A 22,372-nucleotide genomic window follows, 5' to 3' on the forward strand; every position below is an offset into this window, starting at 1 on the left:
TTTTTGTTGTTGTTCTGTTTTGTTTTGTTTTTGTTTTTCGAAAGAGGGTCTAATGTGGCTCAAACTTTGTATGTAACTAAGAATCACCTTGAATTCCTGATAAAATTTCAAAGCTAGCCAGGCGGTGGTGGCACACGCCTTTAATCCCAGCACTCGGGAGGCAGAGGCAGGCGGATCTCTGTGAGTTCGAGACCAGCCTGGTCTACAAGAGCTAGTTCCAGGACAGGCTCCAAAGCCAGAGAAACCCTATCTTGGGAAAAAAAATTCAAAGCTATTTAAGTACTCTATTTCTTTTCTTTATTAAGAGACTCCACTAAACCAATACAAACTAAAACCAAGCAGACAAGACACCATGTTTCAGAAACACAAAACATCTCCATAGTTACAGAGGTGTCTTTCTCAGGGTATCTGTGCTATGATAAAACACCATGACCAAAAACAGCTTGGGGAGGAAAGGGTTTATTTCATGGGACATTTCCACATCATAGTCCATCCCTGAGAAAATTTGGACAGGGTCCTGCAGGCAGGAAGCAGAGCAGAGGTCATGGAGGCTGCTTACTGGCTTGTTACTTATGGCTTATTCAGCCTTCTTTTTTATATCCTGCGTGTCCACTTACCCAGGGGTGGCCCTGCCCACAGTTATCTGGGCCCTCCCACTATATCATCAATTATAAATCAAGAAAATACCCTACATACAGATTTGCCTACAGGCCAGTCCTTTGGAGGCATTTTCTCAATTACAATTCCTTCTTCCCAGATGACCCTAGCTTGTATCAAGTTGACATAAAAACTAGTAAGAACAGATGTAAGACATTTCAGGATTTTATTTTACTAACTTTCAAAAGTTCTTAAAGCATATTTAAAATAGTGTAAGTCAAGGCAATTAAATATAAAACCAGAAGGAAGTGAAATGAGGGCTAGTGATATCACTCAGTGCTAGAGCATTTGTCTAGCATTCAAACAAATCCTGGGTTTGTTCTTCAGCATTGCAAAAGTAGAATAGTTTTTAAAAATCTTCCTCATAGCAGGACGGTTATGGTCCTTCTCTCTCCCCCACTTAGTCTGCCCCTCTTGCTTTAGCTATTTCTTTCTCTATCTTTCCCTTCTTCTCTGCTCCCCCACCCACTCTCTTCCTCCTGGGAATTAAACCCAGGGCCTCGAGTGTGCTAAGCGCATTCTTTCACTGTTGTCCTTGCTGAGTGGATCAATCCAGTTCATTTAATAATCCTGAGGGGTTGGTGTGTCTTAGTTACTTATATCACTTGTATTAGAATAATGCCTCTGTGTAATACAGCCTGGTCTACAGAGCAAGTTCCAGGACAGGCTCCAAAGTTAAGCAAAGAAAGACTTATCTTTTTTGTTTGTTTGTTTGTTTGTTTTGTTTTTTCGAGATGGGGTTTCTGTGTGTAACAGCCCAGCTGGTTTAGCTCCATAAACAAGACTGGCTTTGAACTCACAGAGATCCACCTGCCTCTGCCTTCTAAGCGCTGGGATTATAAAGGCATGTGCCACTACCACTCTGGCACAGATTTTGAAGTCTTTATTCTTTATTTACAGGATTTTATTTTAGCAGATGAAACATTTCTCTTTGTGAATTCCTCCCTTAAAAGTTTGAATCATTTACTCTATGATGAATTTATAAGATCAGTTTTGAAGATCGTGGAAAAATTAGATCTTACACTGGAGAAACAGACCGTTGGAGATCATGAGGTTAGAAATTTTTTTTCAACAATAATTTTGCATTGTTTAAATACCAACTCTGCATGCTCAGGACCATAGTACATCTCTAAGGGAGAAAGGAAAATGGGATTTTTTGCAATGATAGGTGCCATAGGTGCTTTTCTGTTGCATATAACCCAATGTATAGAATGTGTTACCAAAAGATTATTCAAAAAGTGATTTGTATGCATAGTACGTTCAAACATTTTTTTACTCAGGTGTGGTACCACTTGTGTTTTAACAACATTTGAAAAGGCAGGAAGATGATGAGTTCAAGGCAAGCCTGGGTTACCAAATGAGAATCTGTCTCAGTAAACCTACATGTGGCCAGCACTCATGCTAGGTGGCTCACAACTACCTGTAGTTCCACCTCCAGGGAATCCAGTACCCTCTTTTGTCCTCTACAGGCACCCATACATACATAATATATCATAGACAGAAACACACAAATGAAAGTAAAAATAAGTCTGTTTTTAAGACAATTCAGCTAAGTCCTTGAGGACTCAATTATGTCGTCCTCACTTATGCATTCTTTCCTTATAAATCAGTTCTATGTGACAATTTCATTGGAACGCTATTTGTTGAATGATGTGTTAAATGGAACAATTCTTGCTTTGGGACAATTTTTCAGGATGGAAGCACAACTGGTATTTGGGTGATCCCAACTTCAGATCCAGCTGCTAATTTGCAACCTACTAAACCAAAAGACTTTTCAGCTTTCATTAACCTGGTGGAGTTTTGCAGGTATTTTGTAGAATTTTAATTATTTAAGAATGTATCCGTTTATCACCCCTAACAGAAGTGACCTCTTATATAAATGTAAGAGTTGAAATCATCTAAAATTGCTTCTGTCAACCTTTAAAATATTCTTAGCAATTTAGACTTAGCTTTTTTTTTTTTTTTTCCTGAAAAGTTGGAAGACCTCAGGCAGGAAAAAAGGAGCATATATATCTTTAAAGGTGTTACAATGTCAAAAAATGTGATAAGTGAAATTGTCCATCATTTTTAATATCTCATAATTTTAAAGCTGAATAAGAATTAATAGGATGAAAATTTCTTCCTTAAATATTTTGTTTTTATAGGGAGATTCTTCCTAAGAAACAAATAAGACTTTTTGAGCCATGGGTATACTCATTTGCATATGAGTTAATTTTACAGTCTACACGGTTGCCACTCATCAGTGGTTTCTACAAATTACTTTCTATTGCAGTGAAAAATGCCAGGAAAATAAAATATTTTGAGGTAAGTGTTTCTGGGGACCTGAACAATTCTTACGTTTCTTTTAAACTTCTTGTATAAGCTTACAGGAAGGGTGCTTATGAAATGTGTGCATATGGCATATGTAGTTTTAAAGTCTAGTTTACTTTTTTATTTCTTAAAGATTTATTTATTTATCTTATATGTGAGTGCTCTGTCTGCATGTATGCATGTTTTTATGCCAGAAGAGGGTACCAAATCTCATTATGGATGGTTATGAGCCACCATGTAGTTGTTGGGAAGTGAACCCAGGACCTCTAGAAGAGCAACCAAGTGCTTTTAACCACTGAGCTATCCCTCCAGCCCCTTAAAGTCTAATTTTAATAATTGAAAAACTGATATGTAAATGTTAATTTGAAGACTCTTAAAAGGTTATTAGCATTTTCTACTCTTTTTGTATCCTCGTTTTCTTTAAAATTATTTGTTTGTTTGTTTTATCGGGACAGGGTTTTTCTTTATTAACAGCCCTGACTGTTCTGGAACTTCTTTGTAGCCCAGTCTGGCCTGGAACTCACAGAGCTCTGCCTGCCTCTGCCTCCAAGTGCCTGACTTCTACTCTGATTTTTGTTTTGTTTTGTTTTTCAAAACAGGGTTTCTTTGTGTAACAACCCTTGCTGTCCTGGAACTCACTTTATAGACCAGGCTAGCCTTGAACTCATAGAGATCTATCTGCCTACCTCAGCCTCCCTAGTGCTGGGATTAAAGACATCTACTCTCATTCTTAAGTACCTTTGTAAGAGTCTTCTAATTCAGAGTGATCCTGTCACCAAAGTATTACTCTAGAGGCCTCAGGCTTTCTTAAGACTTAGCTAATCAGAGGCTCCTCAGGCTGCAGACATCTGTGTTACTGACCCTTTAAGTGACTTGGTGCCCTGAAATTTGGGGATCACTCAGCTTGTAAAGCTGAGGTTCTTGTTGGTCACACAGAAGCCTGGAGTATAGCCAACATTGTTTTTCACTGGAAGATGAGGAAGGGATGGAGTTAGCCATTGCGTATGGCATTTGGACAGGCCTCAACCCTCTCCCCTACTTTGTTTCTACTGGGATGCACCCTGGAACTGAGTCTCCATCTTGTCCAAACTAGAATATGCAAACATGAAATGAATTCATCCTCTGGGCAATGATTGAGAACTGGCAGATACAGGTGTGGAAGTACTTGATTCTTGCTTAGCTTACTAATTTGCTATTTTATTTGACAGGGAGTTAGCCCAAAGAGTCTGAAGCATTCTCCTGAAGATCCAGAAAAGTATTCTTGCTTTGCTTTATTTGCAAAATTTGGCAAAGAGGTAATATTTAAGTATTCTATCTTAACATATTTCAGGATATTCTTAAATTAATGTATACTGAAAAAATCCTAATGATCATCAGTGACACAATTTTTTTTTAAGTTTTGTTTGTTTGCGACAGGGTTTCATTGTGCAGCCTTAACTGATTTAGAACCGACTATGTAGACCAGGCTATTCTTGAATTCATAGAGCTCTGCTTGCCTCTGCCTCCTTGGATGCTAGCATCAAAGGGGAGTGCCATCAGGCCAGCTTTTTTTTTTAATAGAATACACATTTCTGTGTGTTTATGGGTACTTGTGTGTCATGGTACTCATATGGATGTTAGATGGTAAATTGCAGAAGTTGGTTCTCTCGTTTCACCATGTGGATTTCAAACTCAGGTCATCAGACTTGGTAGCAAGCACCCTTACTCAATGAGCCATCTCATTGGCCTTGAAAGTTGGTTTCTTAAATTCAAATTGGGAGCAACTGAGGTTTTGTGTATATTCTTGATTGATGGTTTTTAGGTTTTTTTTTTTTTTTGATTGGTTGTTTTGCTGTTTTTTGTTTTGTTTTGTTTGTTTTTTTGAGACAGGGTTTTCCAGTGTAACAGTCCTGGCTGTCCTGAAACTTGCTTTGTAGACCAGGCTGGCCTCACTGCTCACTGAGATCCTCCTGCCTCTGCCTCCTGAGTGCTGGGATTAAAGATGTGCACCACCTCCACCTGGCTGTTGTTTTTGTTCTTCATGTTTACTTGTTATCTCTGTGTGTGACAAGTGTGAAGGTCAGAGAACAGCCTGTAAAAGCCCATTTTCTTCCACCCAATGTGTCCTGGGCGTCAGATTTATATTGTCAGACTTGATGGCAAGTACTTTGACTTGTGAGGAGTCTCCTGGCCTTGGTTACTTTCTGTGACAGGGTCTTGAAGGTAGCCAAGGCTACCCTTGAGCCTGTGTTCCTCTCTCCTCAGGTAGGCAAGCATTTGGATGGCAGGTTTTTCATGGTAGTAAGGTCGTTTAAAATCTTAAACCAGAAATCACTGCTTCAAAAGTCTCTGGAGGGGGCAGGAGAGATGACTTAGTTGATAAGAGCACTAGTTATTCTTCCAGAGGACATGGGTTCAAGCCCAGAACCCACATGGCAACTCACCATTTTCTGTAACTCCAGTTCTAGGGTACCCGACACCCTCATACAGATATACATACAGGCAAAACCCCAATATAGCACATAAATTAAAAAAAAAAAAAACTCTTGAATTTTTGGAAAATAATTCAGCTGAGTGATAACAACTCAAATATAGTTCTTCTTGTCCTATATTAATAAATAATTGTTGATAATAATAGGTTTCATTACAACATTTTTGTATCTTAACTATAAGGTACCTTGATCATACCTCACCCCTTTCCTTCGCTGTTCATATAAGGGGAATCGGTACTTAAGTGAACTTTTTCTGAGAATTAGCGTTTTGTTTTGTAATCATGACAAATAAAGGCTACCTGGTGGTTTTTCACACTTTAGAAGAGGGCAAATATTAATTTCCTAATTGTAAGTTATGTTCAGATACACAACTTGTTTGTGTGTTCTTTCTTGTTAAGGTATCGGTTAAAATGAAGCAGTACAAAGATGAACTTTTGGCCTCCTGTTTAACCTTTGTTCTGTCCTTGCCACATGACATCATTGAACTTGATGTTAGAGCTTATGTTCCTGCATTGCAGGTAGGTGCATTTTCTTACTTTTATTACCACTTTGTTTACCAGAAGACTTGGAAATATCAACATTAAAGCTGGGGGTCACCTAGCAGCCTCTGTCTGAACACTTCTAGCTGTGAGGCTTTGGGTATCAGAGGTCTCTCTGCTCCTCCTTTACAAATTGACCTGAGAATTAGGTCTTACATGTGCTGAAAGCCTGCAGTAAATCCCCAGCCATGGACCACTGTCCTTTGCTGTCCTCTGCTGTTTTGAACTGTGCCCACTTTCCACCTATAGTAGTTTCTAGGGGCTAGCAATAAAAGCATACCAGTTAGAAACCATAAAATTGGGCTGGAAAGATAGCTCAAAGGTTAAGGGCACTGGCTGCTCTTCCAGAGGTCCTGAGTTCAAACCCCAGCAACCTCATTATGATGAAATTTGATGCCCTCTTCTGGTGTGCTGGCAAAATGCAGACAGAACACTGTATACATAATAAATACATCTTTAAAAGGAAACTGAAAATAATTGGCTTTTGATTCTGTAAGTTTTAACTTCCTGTTTTAATTTTTCTTGTTTGTATTGACATATAGATGGCCTTCAAACTGGGCCTGAGCCATATGCCTCTGGCAGAAATAGGTCTGCATGCCCTTGAAGAATGGTCGGTTCACATTAATAAGTCTATAATGCAGCCTTTCTACAAAGACATTCTCCCCTGCCTTGATGGATACCTTAAAACTTCAGTCTTGTCAGGTAAGTTTTACAGAAATCTGGATGAGTATCATAAATAAAATTGCAATAATAATAAAGTTGGACTATTAGTATTTTTTTCAACTTGTGAAGTTTCAACATAAAATATTCAAAATGTGTTTGTTTTTTCTTTCAATTTGTCCTTTCTTGGATGATTAATTTGCTAATATTTTGTAAACTGGAAGGAAACTGAAGTAGTTTTTATTTTGAGATTATAATTTAATTACAAGATTCCTTCCTTTCCTTTTCTCCCTCCAAATCCTCCAATATGCCCTTCCCCACTCTCCTGCAAATGCATGGCCTCTTTTTTCACTAACTGTTACTGCGTGCAGTTATGTACATGTATATATGTACTTGCATGTATATTCCTAAGTATAACCTGTTGTTTATATAACGTTACTTGTATGTATGTTGTCATGGCTGACCGTTTGGCACTGAACAACGAATTGGTGTGCTGTTCCTTGGGAAGACCACCCTTCCCCGCTTTTCTCAACTGCATGAAGTTCTTTTTATAGGGTTGATGCTATGTGGACGTTTCTCTGTTCAGTTTGGCATATCTGTTGATGTAATTCTTATTCAGTTACTGTTAGGCCAATCATGTTGGCTTTTCTTTACAACTGAATACTATTCCATTTAAGTATCACATTTTTACTATGCATTTGTTGGTTGTGGGACATTTAGGTTATTTTAGTAGTAAACAGGATTGAGTGTGTATCCTTAGTGTAGAATGCCTCCAGGTTCCTGCCCTGTGTGAGTTCTATCTATGACACCAGTTTCCAGGCTTAAGAAAAAAAATCAAAGTAAAAAAAAAAAAAAAAAAAAAGAGAGAAAAAAAAGAAAAAAAATCAAAGTAAAAAGTTAAGAACTAGAGAAACAGAGGTAGTGCCAAAATTCCTTTGAATATCAGGATTTATTTCTGAGAGCTAAAGATTTGCTGACCTGAGCCATAGCCACCATGCAGCTTAAAACTACAGATAAATAACTTCATGGCTGTAGAATTAACCATCTAGGCCATAGAAAATGAGCCCATGTCAAAGATTTTATTTAACTCAACAGTTAATAAGAGAAATAAATAGATGTTACAAGTTATAGAAGTTCCTATAACTTGAATCTTTAAAAAACATTTTATAACTTTTAAAATTTATTCATTGCAAAGCTTTATGAGGAACAGTAATATTTAATGTTTTCTTTTAATAAAATGTATTTTATTTGTGGGTGGGAGGTATGCATGAGCCACTTTCCATGGTTGAGGATCAGATGACAGCTTAAGGAATCAGTTCTCTCATTCCATCAGGTGAATCCAAGGTCATCAGGCGTGGCAGCAAGATACCCACAAGGTTTCTCAGTTGTCCATATTTACAATCTTAGAGCATCCTCCTTTAAAGCACTGTCATAAAGCAATGATGAATAAAATGTGTAAGTAGAAAGCTTTCCTGGAAAACTGAAAGCTAAGCTGCCAACCTCTCTGCTCACCAACCTTCAATTCTTTGATGTACATTTTCTACATCAAAGTCATTACTGTATTTAACCCTGCAAACAAGTTCAAATCAGGACATTGGCATGAATGTGATTGGCATTTACTCCTTGGATCCTTTAAGGTGTTGTATTTTATAAACATTATTATATACTGTAACTTTAGGCATCACATGTTTTGGGCTTTTCTAATGTTTTCTAATGATTAGGTTCAGGTTAATGAGGTGGTATTCCTCCCTTGAAACCCGTCCTACTGGCAAGAGTTTTTTCACTTTTCCCTAATGAGTTTAAATTTGTTCTACTTAAAAAAAAAAAGATAGGTGTTTGAGATAGTGCAGTGGTCAGTAACCTCCGAGGCTTATGACCTGAGTTCAATCCCCTGGACCCACATGTTGAAAACCAAGCATGTTGTCTTCTGACCCCCACATGCATGCTGTGGCACATGTGCCCGCTGCTATAGAAACCACAGCTCTCATCACTTTTTGTAGTAGTTGTTTTTTGGGGGGGCTGGTGGGGTAGAACAGGGTTTCTCTTTGTAGCCCTGACTGTCCTGAAACTTGCTCTGTAGACCAGGCTGGCCTGAAGTCACAGAGATCCACCTGCCTCTGCCTCTCAAGTGCTGGGATTAAAGGCATTCTCCACCATGACTGGCTTCTCATAGCTCTCATCTTCAAGGGAAGTAAGAGATAGTTTATTCTGGAACCATATTGAGTGACTATGGACTGGGAACACAGCTTTAGGTTACCCCAAATTTTATGTGCTAGTCTGGAAGCAGTTTCACAGTTTTTATAGTTTTATGGAACAGAGAAAGCAAAAAATCAAGGCAAGCTTAAATACATTGGTGGGTACATCAGAGAGGCGGATCCAGAGAGATGGGAGAAGCATCCCGTACGCCCCAGATGCTCTCTGATGTCATTCTTAGCATGTGGATTAGAAAGAAGTTGCTTAGTGAGCCAAAGGTTCTAATAGGTCTTTATATATTGTCACAAGATAGTAGCTACGATGTGGGCAGAGTGGCACTCTGGTGGGCCAGAAGTACCCCAGGATAAAGTGATTCACCCCTGGCCTGCAACGCTCCCACCTCTCCAAGGCACGGAGATTCTAATCGGTCAGCCATTCTCTGTAGGCAGACTCCTCTCAGGAGTCTTCTTCCACAGCCCACCCCAAGTAAAGTAAGTTTGAGGACAAACACTGTAAGTACTATTGCTCCTTGTGAAAGCGTCTCCCACAATAGTTTTAGGGCCTATTCATTCACAGTTCTTCCTGAACTGTTTATTACTGTGATAGATACGGAATGATAGGTTCTACTTCCATTTCTTCTTTTGTCCAATTTGGCACTCTTCTAGAAGAAATAACTTTCCTTTTTCTCTCTTGGATTGTTATAGATCTGGCTGTGTCTAAGGTGGGGGGACTAACTCCTGCCCCTACAAAATGGTTCAGGCTCTTTTAAGTACACGTTTACCCAAGCCCAGAGGAACTTCTTCTGATGGGCAGTGATATTCAAAAAACAGCTAATCTAAATACTTTTGTTCTAGAGGCATTTTTTTTTTTTGAGGATTTATTCATTTATTATTTCTGTTTGCCTGTCTGCCTGCACACCAGAAGAGGGCACCAGATCTCATTACAGATGGTTTTGAGCCACCATGTGGTTGCTAGGAATTGAACTCAGGACCTCTGGAAGAGCAGCCAGTGTTCTTAGCTGCTGAGTTATCACTTTAGCCCTTGTTCTAAAGTTTAAGTTTTGAAATCATATTTTAAATAACCAAGACCTTAATGTTTCTATTTCACAATGTAGTACGAGTGTTGCTTAAGATCTTCTTGTTGTTTTTGTTTACTCCCTTAGATGAAACCAAGAGTCACTGGGAAGTATCAGCACTTTCTCGAGCTGCCCAGAAGGGATTTAATAAAAATGTATTGAAACATCTGAAAAGGACAACAAATATGTCACCAGTAAGAAATCCTTTGTCTTTTCTTTACCTTAAGTCACTGCAGTACCTGCTCCCTGGTACCACCTTTTGTCTCAGTCACTGTTCTATTGCTGTGCAGAGACACCATAACCACAGCAACTCTTACAATAAAAGAAAGCTTTCCATTCGGGCTGGCTCACAGTTTCAGAGTGAGTCCATTTTCATCATGATAGGGAGAGTGGCAGCACACAGGCAGACATGGTGCTGTAGAAATAGCTGAGAGTTCTACATCTGGATTAGCAGGCAGCAGGAAGAGAGAGACTTGGCTTGGGCTTTTAAAACCCCAACACTCAGCTCCAGTGATACACTTTCTTCAAGGCCACACCTACTCCAACCAGGCCACATCTAATCTTTTTCAAATAGTGTTATGCCCTGATGACTAAGCTTTCAAATATATGATCCCTTGGGGGCCATTCTTATTCAAACCACCACACTATTTTTATTTGGTTGGTCATTGTATGGTATGGGTAACAGTTTTTTGTTGTGGTTGTTTTGTTTGCATTTTATTTAGCATTCTTTGTGATGAGACAGGATGCATACCTCCACAGGCCTGCAGCCTTAAAGTCCGCCTGGCAGAACAACTCTTAGGGGATACTTTTAATTGTGTGTTGAAATTCCCGCTTCCTTTGTGGGTGCTGTGTCCTAGTTTGCTTTCTGTTGGTGTGATAAAACACAGACCAAACCAACTTGGGGTATTACAGAAACCAGGTTATCAGGAAACCAAGCAGCACTCAGAGTTGGAGAACTCAGCTGAAATCCCTGTCTACATTACTGTGGTCTCTGGTCTCATGACCGCTGAAGGAAAGCTTCCATTGCAACCTAAGCATGTTTCAGAAACAAATGGTGGGGGTACTGATTAGGACATCTGTTGTTTATCAAAGAGGGTCTTGTTTAAAGGCTAGCAGTGTCAGTCATTTCTTAGAAAGCTTTGTATGCACTTGATTTTTCAAGGTAAGAGGAAGGGGATCCAGCTGAAACAGCAGGAATACAGACTGAGCCCAGTAAAATTTAACTCATCCTGTATCTGCTTAGTTCTGTAGCACTCAGGCAGAGAATCATAGTGGGAGGCAGTAGTTGGATTATGATAGGTGCATATTAAAATTATAATTGTTATGTATATTCCTCTTTCCTTCTTCATTGGGAGGAAAGAATGGGGCTTACAGGTTTAAGTTCATCATCAAAGAAGCCAGGGTAGGAACCAGAGGCATGAACTGAAGCAGAAATCATGGAGAAAAAAAAAACCAACAAACTGCTCATGACTGATTCTCCATATCTTTCTGAGTTTACTTTCTCATACGAGCTAAGACCTCCTCCTCAGGGGTAGCACCACCCACAGTGGGCTGGGTCCTCCGTGAATATTTAATCAAGAAAATGCCCCCGTAGTTATGCCCACAGACCAGTGCAATAGAGCCAGTTCCTCAGGTGAGATTCCTTTTTCTGAGGTAGTTCAGAGTTGGGTATTTGGCCAACCTATTCCCTTAAGGAATGAAGAAAGCCTGCCACATCAAAGGAAACATCTCTAATCCACAACTGTTACAATGAACTTAATAGCTGATACTTAAATATTTTTTTTCATGAAATTTGTCATAATACCAAAAACTAAGTTTAGGCATCTGCAATGAAATGTGTCAACATTTGGAAAATTTGCTTGCTCTAATTTTCAGATGAGCAATGCATGATTGTAAAAAAAAAAAAAAATCCATTCAGAGTGCAATGTAAGTGAATTTAGCATAATAGTCTATGTAAAAGTTCATTGATTAGGATTCACATCTTACATTGTACGACATGAAGGATATCAGTTATCTAAAATGAGTACAAAAGCTACTTTTCTACCTACACTCTGAGCTCCGTGATTCCTATGAATAAAACAAAAGCCCTTTGCACTAGTGTAAAGCAGGTTCACTCTTTGGAGGGTTTTGTTTTGAAGACTAATTTTCATAAAAGTACGTTTTTAACATAACGTTGGGGTAGTGTTTGTTGGGAGCAGTGAGACCCCAGATCCTGAATTTCTTGTAATCCCCTGATCTGAGTGCCTGCAGCTGCTCTGGGCACGAGACCTTCAGGAGTTCCTGATGGCAGGAGAGAGGTTTCTGGTGGGTTTGGCTGGGGCGTGGCTATCTCTATATAATCTGCCCCTGAACACAATAAAGGGGGCATTCTTGGGGAATTCAAGGATGACCCGTGTCGCTGTCTCTCTGTCTGTGCGTGTGTCTGAGTTTTTTAACCTCCTGCCCCTTGCCCGAAGCTCGGTAACTGGGTAAAAGCGCACCAAACGCAGACACGGGGGCACGGTGCACGGCACTTTTTTTTTTTTTTTAAATGATACCTGTTTTAAAATTTTAATTTCTAATGCAGTATTTAGGAGTGTGACCCATATAAACAGAAAATCTTTGGGAGTCCTTGGTACTCTTTGTAGAGTCTGAAGAGTCTTCCACAAACATTGGAGCTGCTGGCCTTCTGCTGGACCGCCATCTGCAAAACAGGAAGAGATACAGTTTCTTTAATGGATTCTCAGTAATATTGTAGTACTACTGGGTAGGATTTAATTAGCTATTAGAAGACATTAACAATAGGTATTCTTTCCTCTTCCCTTTAATTTTTAAACTGATTTATAAGTATAATATACATATTTTGTACATTTTTTTCAGAATGAAGCGCTATCTTTAGAAGAAATAAGAATTAGAGTAGTACAAATTCTGGGATTTCTAGGAGGACAAATAAACAAAAATCTTGTAACAGGTAAGCTTTTCCCTAAAATAACCCTGTGGATACACTTGTACTGAGAGTTGAATAGGAGCCTGTTTACCTGTCAGCAGCCTCTCCAGAATGCTTCTGCTGATTTAGAGTCACCTGGTCAGTGATAGCCAGTGTTTACAGCATTCCCCACATGCTCTGCTCAAGTCAGTGTTATTGCTGCTGTAGTAATACACACCACATTGGGGTACCATAGCATACTATTCTAGTTCAGATTTTCTCTAAACTGATCAGCTTTAATTTGCCCTGTCTGATCATATTCAGAATATGAAATTATACTCAGAGTACAGCATATACTTTCTCTTTTATATGTCTTTTCTTTCTCTTTTTGTGAAGAATGAACCATAAAGCCCAGACTAACTAGCTGGCCTGGACTACGCTATATAGACTAGACAGGCTCAAACTCTCAAAGACCTGCCTGCTTCTAACTCTTGAGTCCTAGAATTGAGGTGTGCATAACCGTGCTGGGCAAAGACTTTTTAATCTTTGCAGACACCATCTTCTGGCCTTAGGTGAGGACAGCCCCCACCAACAGTAGCCATCATGAGAGAAGATTAAATTTAATATCCTCATTTTTTTTTTACTTTTTAAAAGAATTATTTATTTTTCATATTTTGCCTGAATGGAGGATGTATATGTATCACATTCATGCCTGATGTCCATGGGGGTCAGAAGAGGGCATCTGATACCCTGGAACTGGAGTTACAATGGTTGTGAGGCGTCATGTGGGTGCTGGGAACCAAACCCAGGTCCTCTGCAAGAGCAACAAGTGCTGCTCTTTACAACTGAGCCCTCTCTCCAGTGCTGACCTTGACATTTTAATACGTGAATACTTTTAGAGTGTTTTTTGAAGTTCAGTGTTAACTGGAGACTTTTAGCTACTTAGGAAATTAGAACCTTACTTGGAAAGTATTTTCTAGAAGAGATTTTGGTGATACATGTGTATGCGGAGACCAGAGGCTGATGTCGGTGTTCTTTCTTGATCATTCTCCACCTTATTCTTTGAGGTGGGGTCTCAGGTAAACGAAGGACTCGCCTGTACATCTAGTCTAACTAGCCAGCTTGCTCCAGGGATCTATCTCAATATTGGGATTATAGGAAGACGACCGTGTTCATCCAATGTTTACGTATAGGCTTGCAGTCTGAACTCTGGTTCTCATGCTTATATGGAAAGCATTTTATCACTGAAACATCTCCCTAGTCCCTTTAGAAGAGTTTTGTTTTGTTTTACTTTTTAAGAAAAAGTCTAAGGTAGTCTTAGCTGGCCCGGAACACAGAGATACCCTGCCCCTCCCCCGCCTTCCCAGTGCTCGAATTAAAGACATATTCCACCACACCTGGCAAAGAGGAGAATTTTTTTTTTTTAGTTGTACTTACTTTATGTCATATACTTTAAGTAGCTTTGACTAAATTTGGATATTCCTATTGAATAATGGTTTTAGTAAGTTAAATTTAGAAATTTAGAGCCATCCGTGGTTTTACTGTTCTTTCCCATCTGAAGCAGAACAGAGGAAAGACAGAATGCTTTAGGAGTGCCCTGCTTCAGCTCCTGAGCTGTGGGGGAAGCTCTGGACTGAACCGTACTCTTCTAACCTCTTCCGTCAGCTGCTTCAGGAGAGAGGATGAAGAAGTGTGTGGCGTGGGACAGCGAGAAGAGACTCAGCTTTGCGGTTCCCTTCAGAGAGATGAAGCCTGTGATCTATCTGGATGTCTTCCTGCCTCGGGTCACTGAATTAGCTCTTTCTGCTAGTGACCGACAGACAAAAGTATTTTTTTCTATCATTCATTTTTTTTTTATAGTATAGTGTATTGCTTTAAAAACATGTATGTGTTGGTTAAGACACAGATACTATATTTTAGCTATTCTAGCATCGTTACTTTTCAAATTTTTCAGAAGTGTCACTAATAAATGAAAGTTAAGTATAAATTATAGTAATAATAACCTGGCAAAGCTTTTATATACCAAAAGTTCTTTGTAATAGAAAATACAATGCAAAGTATGTTTAAAGATGCAACTTGGTAGGCGTTCGATTATCTTCGTAAGCTGGGAGATTGGAAACAGATAGTCTCAAATGTTACCACTAACTTGTAAACTTTTAATGTGCTTTCAAAATATACTTACTAAAGTGGTATTTACAATTGAAGCCAAGATGTATAGTTCTAAACTGTGTGAAATATATTTCTTATGAATGTATCACCTTCAGAGTCTGAATTTTTAAATTTCAATTCTTAACTAAAGTGAACAGAAGCATTCATTTGCTATAAAAACTATTTCATTTTTTAATTTGGAGTATTTAGTATTTACCCACAATATAAGTTTTTCCTCTTAAATGGCTAAAGATTTCAAAATACTCCCTTTTAAATACGGTAGTCAAGCTTTGTTGAAATTGGTCCCTTTAGGTGGCAGCATGTGAACTGTTGCACAGCATGGTTATGTTCATGTTGGGAAGAGCCTCTCAGATGCCCGAAGGTCAGGGGTGGCCTCCCATGTACCAGCTCTACAAGCACACGTTTCCTGTGCTGCTTCAACTTGCATGTGATGTGGATCAAGTAAGTGCACGATTAGCAGCATCTAAACAATTGCAAAACTACCTGAAGAATATGATCTCAAGCTGGGCATGGTCGTGTACTCCTATAATCCAGATCTCAGACTTTAAAGAGGGTACATGAATTGGAGGATCAGGCAGACTCATCCGGCTAGACCCTAGTATAACACAAGTTATACTAACAGTATCTTAAATTGCAGATGAGCAATGACATTTAGTGTGCATATTTTCTTTTCCTGGACTCTTAGACTCTGTTCATCATAAAACTGAACTAGAACAAGAAACTTAATTAAATAATGATAGCTTTGCTTCATCTTGCCTTATTGAAAGTGCCATTTAAATGTTTACTTTTCATTGTACATTTGCTCTCATGAAGGATGTAACTGCATTGGACAATGTCTCCTCAGGTGACAAGACAGCTCTATGAACCGCTTGTTATGCAGCTGATTCACTGGTTTACTAACAATAAGAAATTTGAAAGTCAGGATACTGTTGCCTTACTAGAAGCCATACTGGTAAGTAGTATTTGGTTCTTAACTTACCATTCCAATTGACTGTGAAATTTACTGTACATTTAGATCTTTAAGAAAAGTTCCTTGTCAACAAACCAAAATAAAGCCTTTTCCTAAATTGTTATCTTTTTTTAACACAGCATCATATTTATTTTCATAAGTGATATTCTTTTTGTTTTGTTTTGTTTTTCAAGACAGGGTTTCTCTGTGTATCAGCCCTGGCTTTTCTGGAACTCGCTCTGTAGGCCAGGCTGACCTCGAACACAGAGATCCGCCTGCCTCTGCTTGCCTGACTGCTGGGATTAAAGGTGTGTGCTACCACTGCCTGGCCATTAGTGATATTCTTAATATCCATAACTAAGTTAGCATGTATTTTTATTCTGCTTTCTGAGTGCCTATAAGTTTAATATTTGTGTGTGTGTGTGTGTGTGTGTGTGTGTGTGTGTGTTGTGGGTATAAGCAGTAAAATGCTTTATCAAGACCATTTTTTGTTGTTTTGTTGTTGTTGTATTATCTGTTTGTTCGTAATCCATGGTACAGTACTTAATTCGAGAGCAAAGAGAGTTTTTAATTTATTTAATTTCTCTTACGTTCAGATTCAACTAAATGGTGTGGAGTTCACAGTCTATCTTTTCTATCATACTCTTTTTTAAAAAAAAATATTTATTTATTTTATATACAAAATATTCTATCTGTATGCCTGCAGGCCAGAAGAGGGCACCAGACCTCATTACAGATGGTTGTGAGCTGCCATGTGGTTGCTGGGACTTGAACTCAGGACCTCTGGAAGAGCAGGCAGTGCTCGTAACCGCTGAGCCATCTCTCCAGCCCGTCTATCATACTCTTCATGAGGCAGTAGAGGCGTCATTAATGCCTGGTTCACTGCCACTGGTTCAGTGAGATGCGCTGTTGTGGCTTTGGATGAATATTTATTTTAATTTTGAACTTATAAGGATAACTTTGATTCCCTTAAGTATTATTTTATGTGTGTTTTCCAGTTATTTTATCCATTTTGGGGAGATGGAGTTATATGTTCACATTTGAATCATATTTGTACTTGTAACACTTAGGTAGAGACAGGAAGATTTGAGTTTGATGCTAGCCAGTGACATATCAGTTCCATACAAGCCTATGCTACACAGGACCCTGCTTTAAAAAATTTGAATAATTAGCCTGGCAGTGGTGGTGCACACCTTTAATCTCAGTATTTGTGAAGGCAGAGGCAGACGGATCTCCAAGTTCGAGGCCAACCTGTTCTACAAAGTGAAATCTGGGATAGCCAGAACTACTCAGAGAAAACCCTACCTCGAAAAACCAAAAATAAACAAACAAATAAATAAAATTTTAAAAATTAAAATAAGTAAATAAACAATAATAAAAGTTCCAGTAAAATACCTAGTGAGCTTGTCCGAACATCCTTTAATTTTCTTTGTTCTTCCGTGCTGGTTCTATTTTGCATCTGTACAACATTTTCTATTAAATTGGACCCAGCAAAACCTTGGAAACTGACAAGAACATCAATGAAGAATAAATGTGGTTTCCACCATTTTGCTGTGTAGAACATTCCTGTTTGTTCAGAGCAATCAGTATAATCACAAAACTTTATTCTCAGAGTCACTTAGCTCATATACCTAGTTATGGGCTGTGAAGAGTTACTGGATGATTCTTTTTTTTTAAATTATGGTTTATAGTTCAGGCTCTTAGTCCAGACTGGTCTGGAACTTTGTGTCACAGGTTAGCTTCAAATTCGTAGTATTCTTGCCTTAGCCTCCTGAATATTGGCATATATGCGCTCATACAGAATTACCTTTAATAATTCTATGGGTATAAGAATAAATACAATGAAGCTGTCTTTATCTTGATTAAGGATGGTATTGTGGACCCTGTTGACAGTACTTTAAGAGATTTTTGTGGATGCTGTATTCGAGAATTCCTCAAATGGTCCATTAAGCAGACAACACCTCAGCAGCAAGAGAAGAGCCCAGTAAACAGCAAGTCACTTTTCAAGCGGCTCTACAGCCTTGCGCTCCATCCTAATGCCTTCAAGAGGCTCGGCGCAGCGCTGGCTTTTAATCACATCTACAAGGAGTTCAGGTGTGTACGCTTTGTGTAAGACTGCCCTGGAAACCTTTAATGTGATTTTGAAAAGTGCCCTGATGTTTAAGTTCATGCTTGGTAGGTTGATTGGTTGCTTGGTTGGTAGGCTTTTTCAGTTTTTCAGGACAGGGTATCATAGTAGCCCTGACTGAAGTCCATGTATTTTATGTCCTGCGATTATTGCGTAAATATGTGATACATGGTGTGCTTTCAAGAATCTTAGGAACTACAGAGACATGCTTGCAAATATGTTTTGAGAATGCAGTGAAAGACATATGTGCAAGATTCCTTGAAGCATATAGAATGTTTGTGTAGTGAGTTAGTGAATACTTCTCAGAGATGGACCATAAAGAATGAATAAGAACCAAATTCTTTCAGATTAAAATGTGGTAGAGTACCAAGAATCTCTACCACCTCATAAGCCTGCTGGCAATATGAAGTCGTGAAGAACTTTGGTATTCTTAGACATTTTTGAGAGTAATAAGATGCTGAACAGGTTTTGTCTGCTAAGGTAGAAAACTGGGCATCATCACTAATGATATTGAGTCTCAGGACTTATGGGAGTGCAAACTCTTCCTAAGAGTTTTGACTAAGACTGAGGCATAGAGAACACTCCAAAAGTTCAAGAAAGACATTGAGAAAAATGAGTGATATTCAGAAGAGAACTGTGGAAAAAAGAAAGAATATTATTATATGCTAGGCACTGCTTTAAATATTGCAAATGTAGAATTACAACTCTTCATGAGGACTGCAGTTGAGAAAGATACTCAGAGAAAGGTAAAGGTTTATGAATGAAATAAATCATGTTAAATAATGATCTCTAATAGTAGACTATTCTTTTTTTTTTTTTTTTTTTTTTTTTTTTTTTTTTTTTTTTTTTTTGGTTTTTCGAGACAGGGTTTCCCTGTAGTTTCTAGAGCCTGTCCTGGAGCTAGCTCTTGTAGACCAGGCTGGCCTCGAACTCAGAGATCTGCCTGCCTCTGCCTCCCGAGTGCTGGGATTAAAGGCGTGCACCACCACCGCCCGGCCCTAATAGTAGACTATTATGTCATCTTACAGTGGGCTTCTGACTTTGATGGTCAGAGTAGCTATTTCTAGAAAATGGCTACTGGGATACAGAGGAGACAATAATAGAAGATGGATGAATAGATGGGAATCCACGTGGTATATTTGCATAAAAATTAACTAGTGCTTGAATTTTGTTATTTATTTAGCTTTTTAAATGTGAAGACTTATATAGAAGAATATATAAAATATGTTTATAGAGTGATATTAATAAACCAAATTGCCACGTACTCATCCTCCTAGTTGAGAAATAGGTTACTCAGTCCAGAGCTTCAGAAGTCTACTAATTTTAGAGTTTCTGAAGAGAAGATCAATGACTATGAGGGCAGAGATTCACGGGCCTTCTAGATTCTTTTCATGGAGAAAAGAGGACTACTTTATTTTGCAGACTGATCTATTCAAAGGGCAGAGCAGGGCTCCTGGGAGTGTCTGAGTTAGAGGTCTTAAGGGCCTAGAAGTAACACATTTCCCCAGACGGGCGCGTAAAAGCCTTTTCCTTCTGGCTAGCAGATTGCCCTGCAGTTTTCCAGAGAGATGTGAACACCAAGGGTAGGATAAACTGAATCATAGGTTACTCTTGAATTTAGCTTGGTCATTGATTGAAGTTTTATAGGCTGTGTATATAACAACACCTGTAGTCTAGAAACTTGCCCTGCAAAAGTAGTTATCCCCTCAAATTTTACATTACTTCTTTCCTTCTTCATGTCTTAGTTTTATTTAGAAATATAAACCTAGGGAGAAAAAAAAACCAGAAGTGTGGCAGCCTCCAGCACCCACTGTGGAGCTCTGAACTACTTAATAGATATACAGGTAGTAATGGGAAGATGTACAAAGTAGACTCATGAAATTGGAAAGAAAGATGGTGGAATGAGTCACAGTATTGCTGGCACCAACGATAACAGGGAGACTTGTGGCAGCCTGGAAGTCCCACAGAAACAGGGCCAGCTTTCAGCATGGAACTGCCAAGTGGTTGCAGCTCTTGCTGCTTGTCCTGCTAGGAGAAAGAAAGTGTGGGCAGGGCACTGCCCACAAGCACAAAGGTCATGCCTAGAAGCCTTGGGGCAGCCTCATCAAGGGTGAGGAGGTGTGTGACATCTTGGAACTTACACTGAACCTGCCCCCAATTGCCCTGGCTAACCAAAAGACCACCCCCGTCTAACTCTGTTCTGCCCTGCCATAGGCTCAAAGCAGTTTCTTTATTAATAGTAATCACAACATACAGAGGGAAATCCCACATCCCATGCTGGAAGCCATGTTGGTGTTGTCTGTGCTATTGACAGAAGCCATGTGAAAGTTCATAATCTGTGCTCCTGGTGACTGTAAAGGGCAAGAGGAAGCGCAATTAATAAAAACCCAGAGAGAGATATTGGGGTTCAACCTGAAGGTCAGAAAAGCAAAATAGCCAGCCACTGACTCTTACCTCTACTTCAGTATAAAATGGTGGTCCTGCCTTTAAGCATCTTGACACCTTTTTCAAGGAAAATGCTTTGATAATCAGCAATTTATGCAAAATTCTTTCCAAGAGTTCATTGAATCCCAAAACATAGATTTTTTGTGATAATAGGATTTAATGATGTGTTTATAATGGTTCATATTTTGATTAATATAGATTGATCCTTGTTATTATTTAAAATTCATGGTCTGATGCTGTAGTTTGCTATTCAGATCTTAGTTTCTGTTTCTTTCATAAAAAGACAGGCTAGGCTCTTACCCTTTATGCTGATAATTTACTGCAGACAAAAGTAATTACAATTAAAATCTTGCCTTAGCTTACATTTGAATATTTTATTTTTAGTTTTCAAGAAAATGAATTTTTCTAACAAGTAGACCACTCTTTCTTTAATTAGTGCCTGTGCTATATAGGTATTGAGTTTCAGCACATCCTTTACTATTGGGTGAGACTCTGACTCGGAAGCATTGTTTGCATTTCTTACTATTGATTTTTGTCTTTTGCCCTGTATTGTTTTCTTAGGGGAGGTCTAATGGTCTTTATTTTGCAGGGAAGAAGCATCCTTGGTAGAACAGTTTGTGTTTGAAGCCTTAGTGACATACATGGAAAGTCTGGCCTTGGCACATGCAGATGAGAAATCCTTAGGTATGTGTCTTCCTAGTGTTCTGTCTGCATCCTGATCCTGAGTGCTTTGGGGTCTTTTCCACTCAGACTCCTGAGCTCACATGATCCTTTCATGAGTTCAGGTTTTCATTTTTCACATTTTTCGTAACTGATCTGGTAACTGTGAAGGGCAGGTTTGTTGTTATTTCACACACAGTGTCCCAAATCCAGTGTGTACAACATTTTCTTTTGTCTTCATCCTCCAAGACTCTTTCTCTGCACCCAGCGGCTGTGGAGCTTGAGTCCTGGTTGGCGAATCCTGCCAGGGAGGTGGGCACAGTGTAGACTAAGTCACTGGTTGCACTGGCACAAAAATGCAGTTGCACATTCACAGTGCTCAAGAGAGCTGAGCACAAAGGACCACTGAGATACAGCCATTGTCTCTGAGCTCATGATAATTCAGAAGTAGATCTCATTATATAGCTGTGCTAAAGCTACTTTGGCTATGATTAAGAGATGCTAAAAATGATGTTAGAACTGAGCAAAGTACTTTTGTCTGGAAATCATTAGGAACCTCAGAACTTTTGAGCTGGAAGTTTCTGTTGTTCCCATCATGTGGTACAGTCAGGTCCTTGAGGCAGTTGTCCCTGAAGGATTAGATCATAAAACCATGCGTGGCTGCACTTTTCTTTTACTTATTCATATCTTGGTTTTTGCTTAATTCATAAAATGACAGGTTAGGCACTGACAATCTTTTATGCTGATAGTCTATGTGGACAAACGTAAAATTTAGTTCTTGTCTTAGTTTATGTTTGATTTCCTTATCTTGGTTTCCCAATGAAGATGAATTTTCTTAACCTTTCTCACTTTTTAAAATTTATTTATTTTGTGGAATGTGTATGTGGGAGGCACGAGTGCCATGTGTGGGTCTGGAAGTCAGATGACAACTTGTGCAATCCTGTTTTTGTCTTTTCCCTATAGGTCTTGGGATAAAACTCAGATGGCCAAGCCTGGTGGCACATGTCCTTACCCACATAGCCATCTCACTTTTTAAGAAAAAATTTTATTAATGTTTTAAAATTATGTATGCATGTGTGTATATGAGTATACATATATATATATATATATATACACACACACATATACACACACATATACATGCATACACACATGGATATTTTGATTACATGTATGCCTGTATACCATGTGGGTTCCTGTGCCCATAGTAT

General features: G+C 38.9%; 1 protein-coding gene across 1 annotated transcript in view; it reads left to right on the forward strand.

Moving 5' to 3' along the window:
- The window catches only part of Prkdc (protein kinase, DNA-activated, catalytic subunit), a 167,915-nt gene that overhangs the window by 22,283 nt on the left and 123,260 nt on the right, over positions 1–22,372 (forward strand). Inside the window, exons 16-28 of the mRNA XM_038345245.1 lie at positions 1,558–1,710; positions 2,351–2,463; positions 2,802–2,961; positions 4,176–4,262; positions 5,837–5,956; positions 6,520–6,679; positions 9,993–10,099; positions 12,765–12,855; positions 14,476–14,636; positions 15,271–15,420; positions 15,824–15,931; positions 17,796–18,022; positions 21,091–21,185. Coding sequence (XP_038201173.1) covers positions 1,558–1,710; positions 2,351–2,463; positions 2,802–2,961; positions 4,176–4,262; positions 5,837–5,956; positions 6,520–6,679; positions 9,993–10,099; positions 12,765–12,855; positions 14,476–14,636; positions 15,271–15,420; positions 15,824–15,931; positions 17,796–18,022; positions 21,091–21,185 — 1,732 coding nt within the window. The remainder of the gene's footprint in view (positions 1–1,557; positions 1,711–2,350; positions 2,464–2,801; positions 2,962–4,175; positions 4,263–5,836; positions 5,957–6,519; positions 6,680–9,992; positions 10,100–12,764; positions 12,856–14,475; positions 14,637–15,270; positions 15,421–15,823; positions 15,932–17,795; positions 18,023–21,090; positions 21,186–22,372) is intronic.

This window comes from Arvicola amphibius, chromosome 10 (genome assembly GCF_903992535.2).
Source record: "Arvicola amphibius chromosome 10, mArvAmp1.2, whole genome shotgun sequence".
In the NCBI taxonomy this organism is placed as follows: Eukaryota; Metazoa; Chordata; class Mammalia; order Rodentia; family Cricetidae; genus Arvicola; species Arvicola amphibius.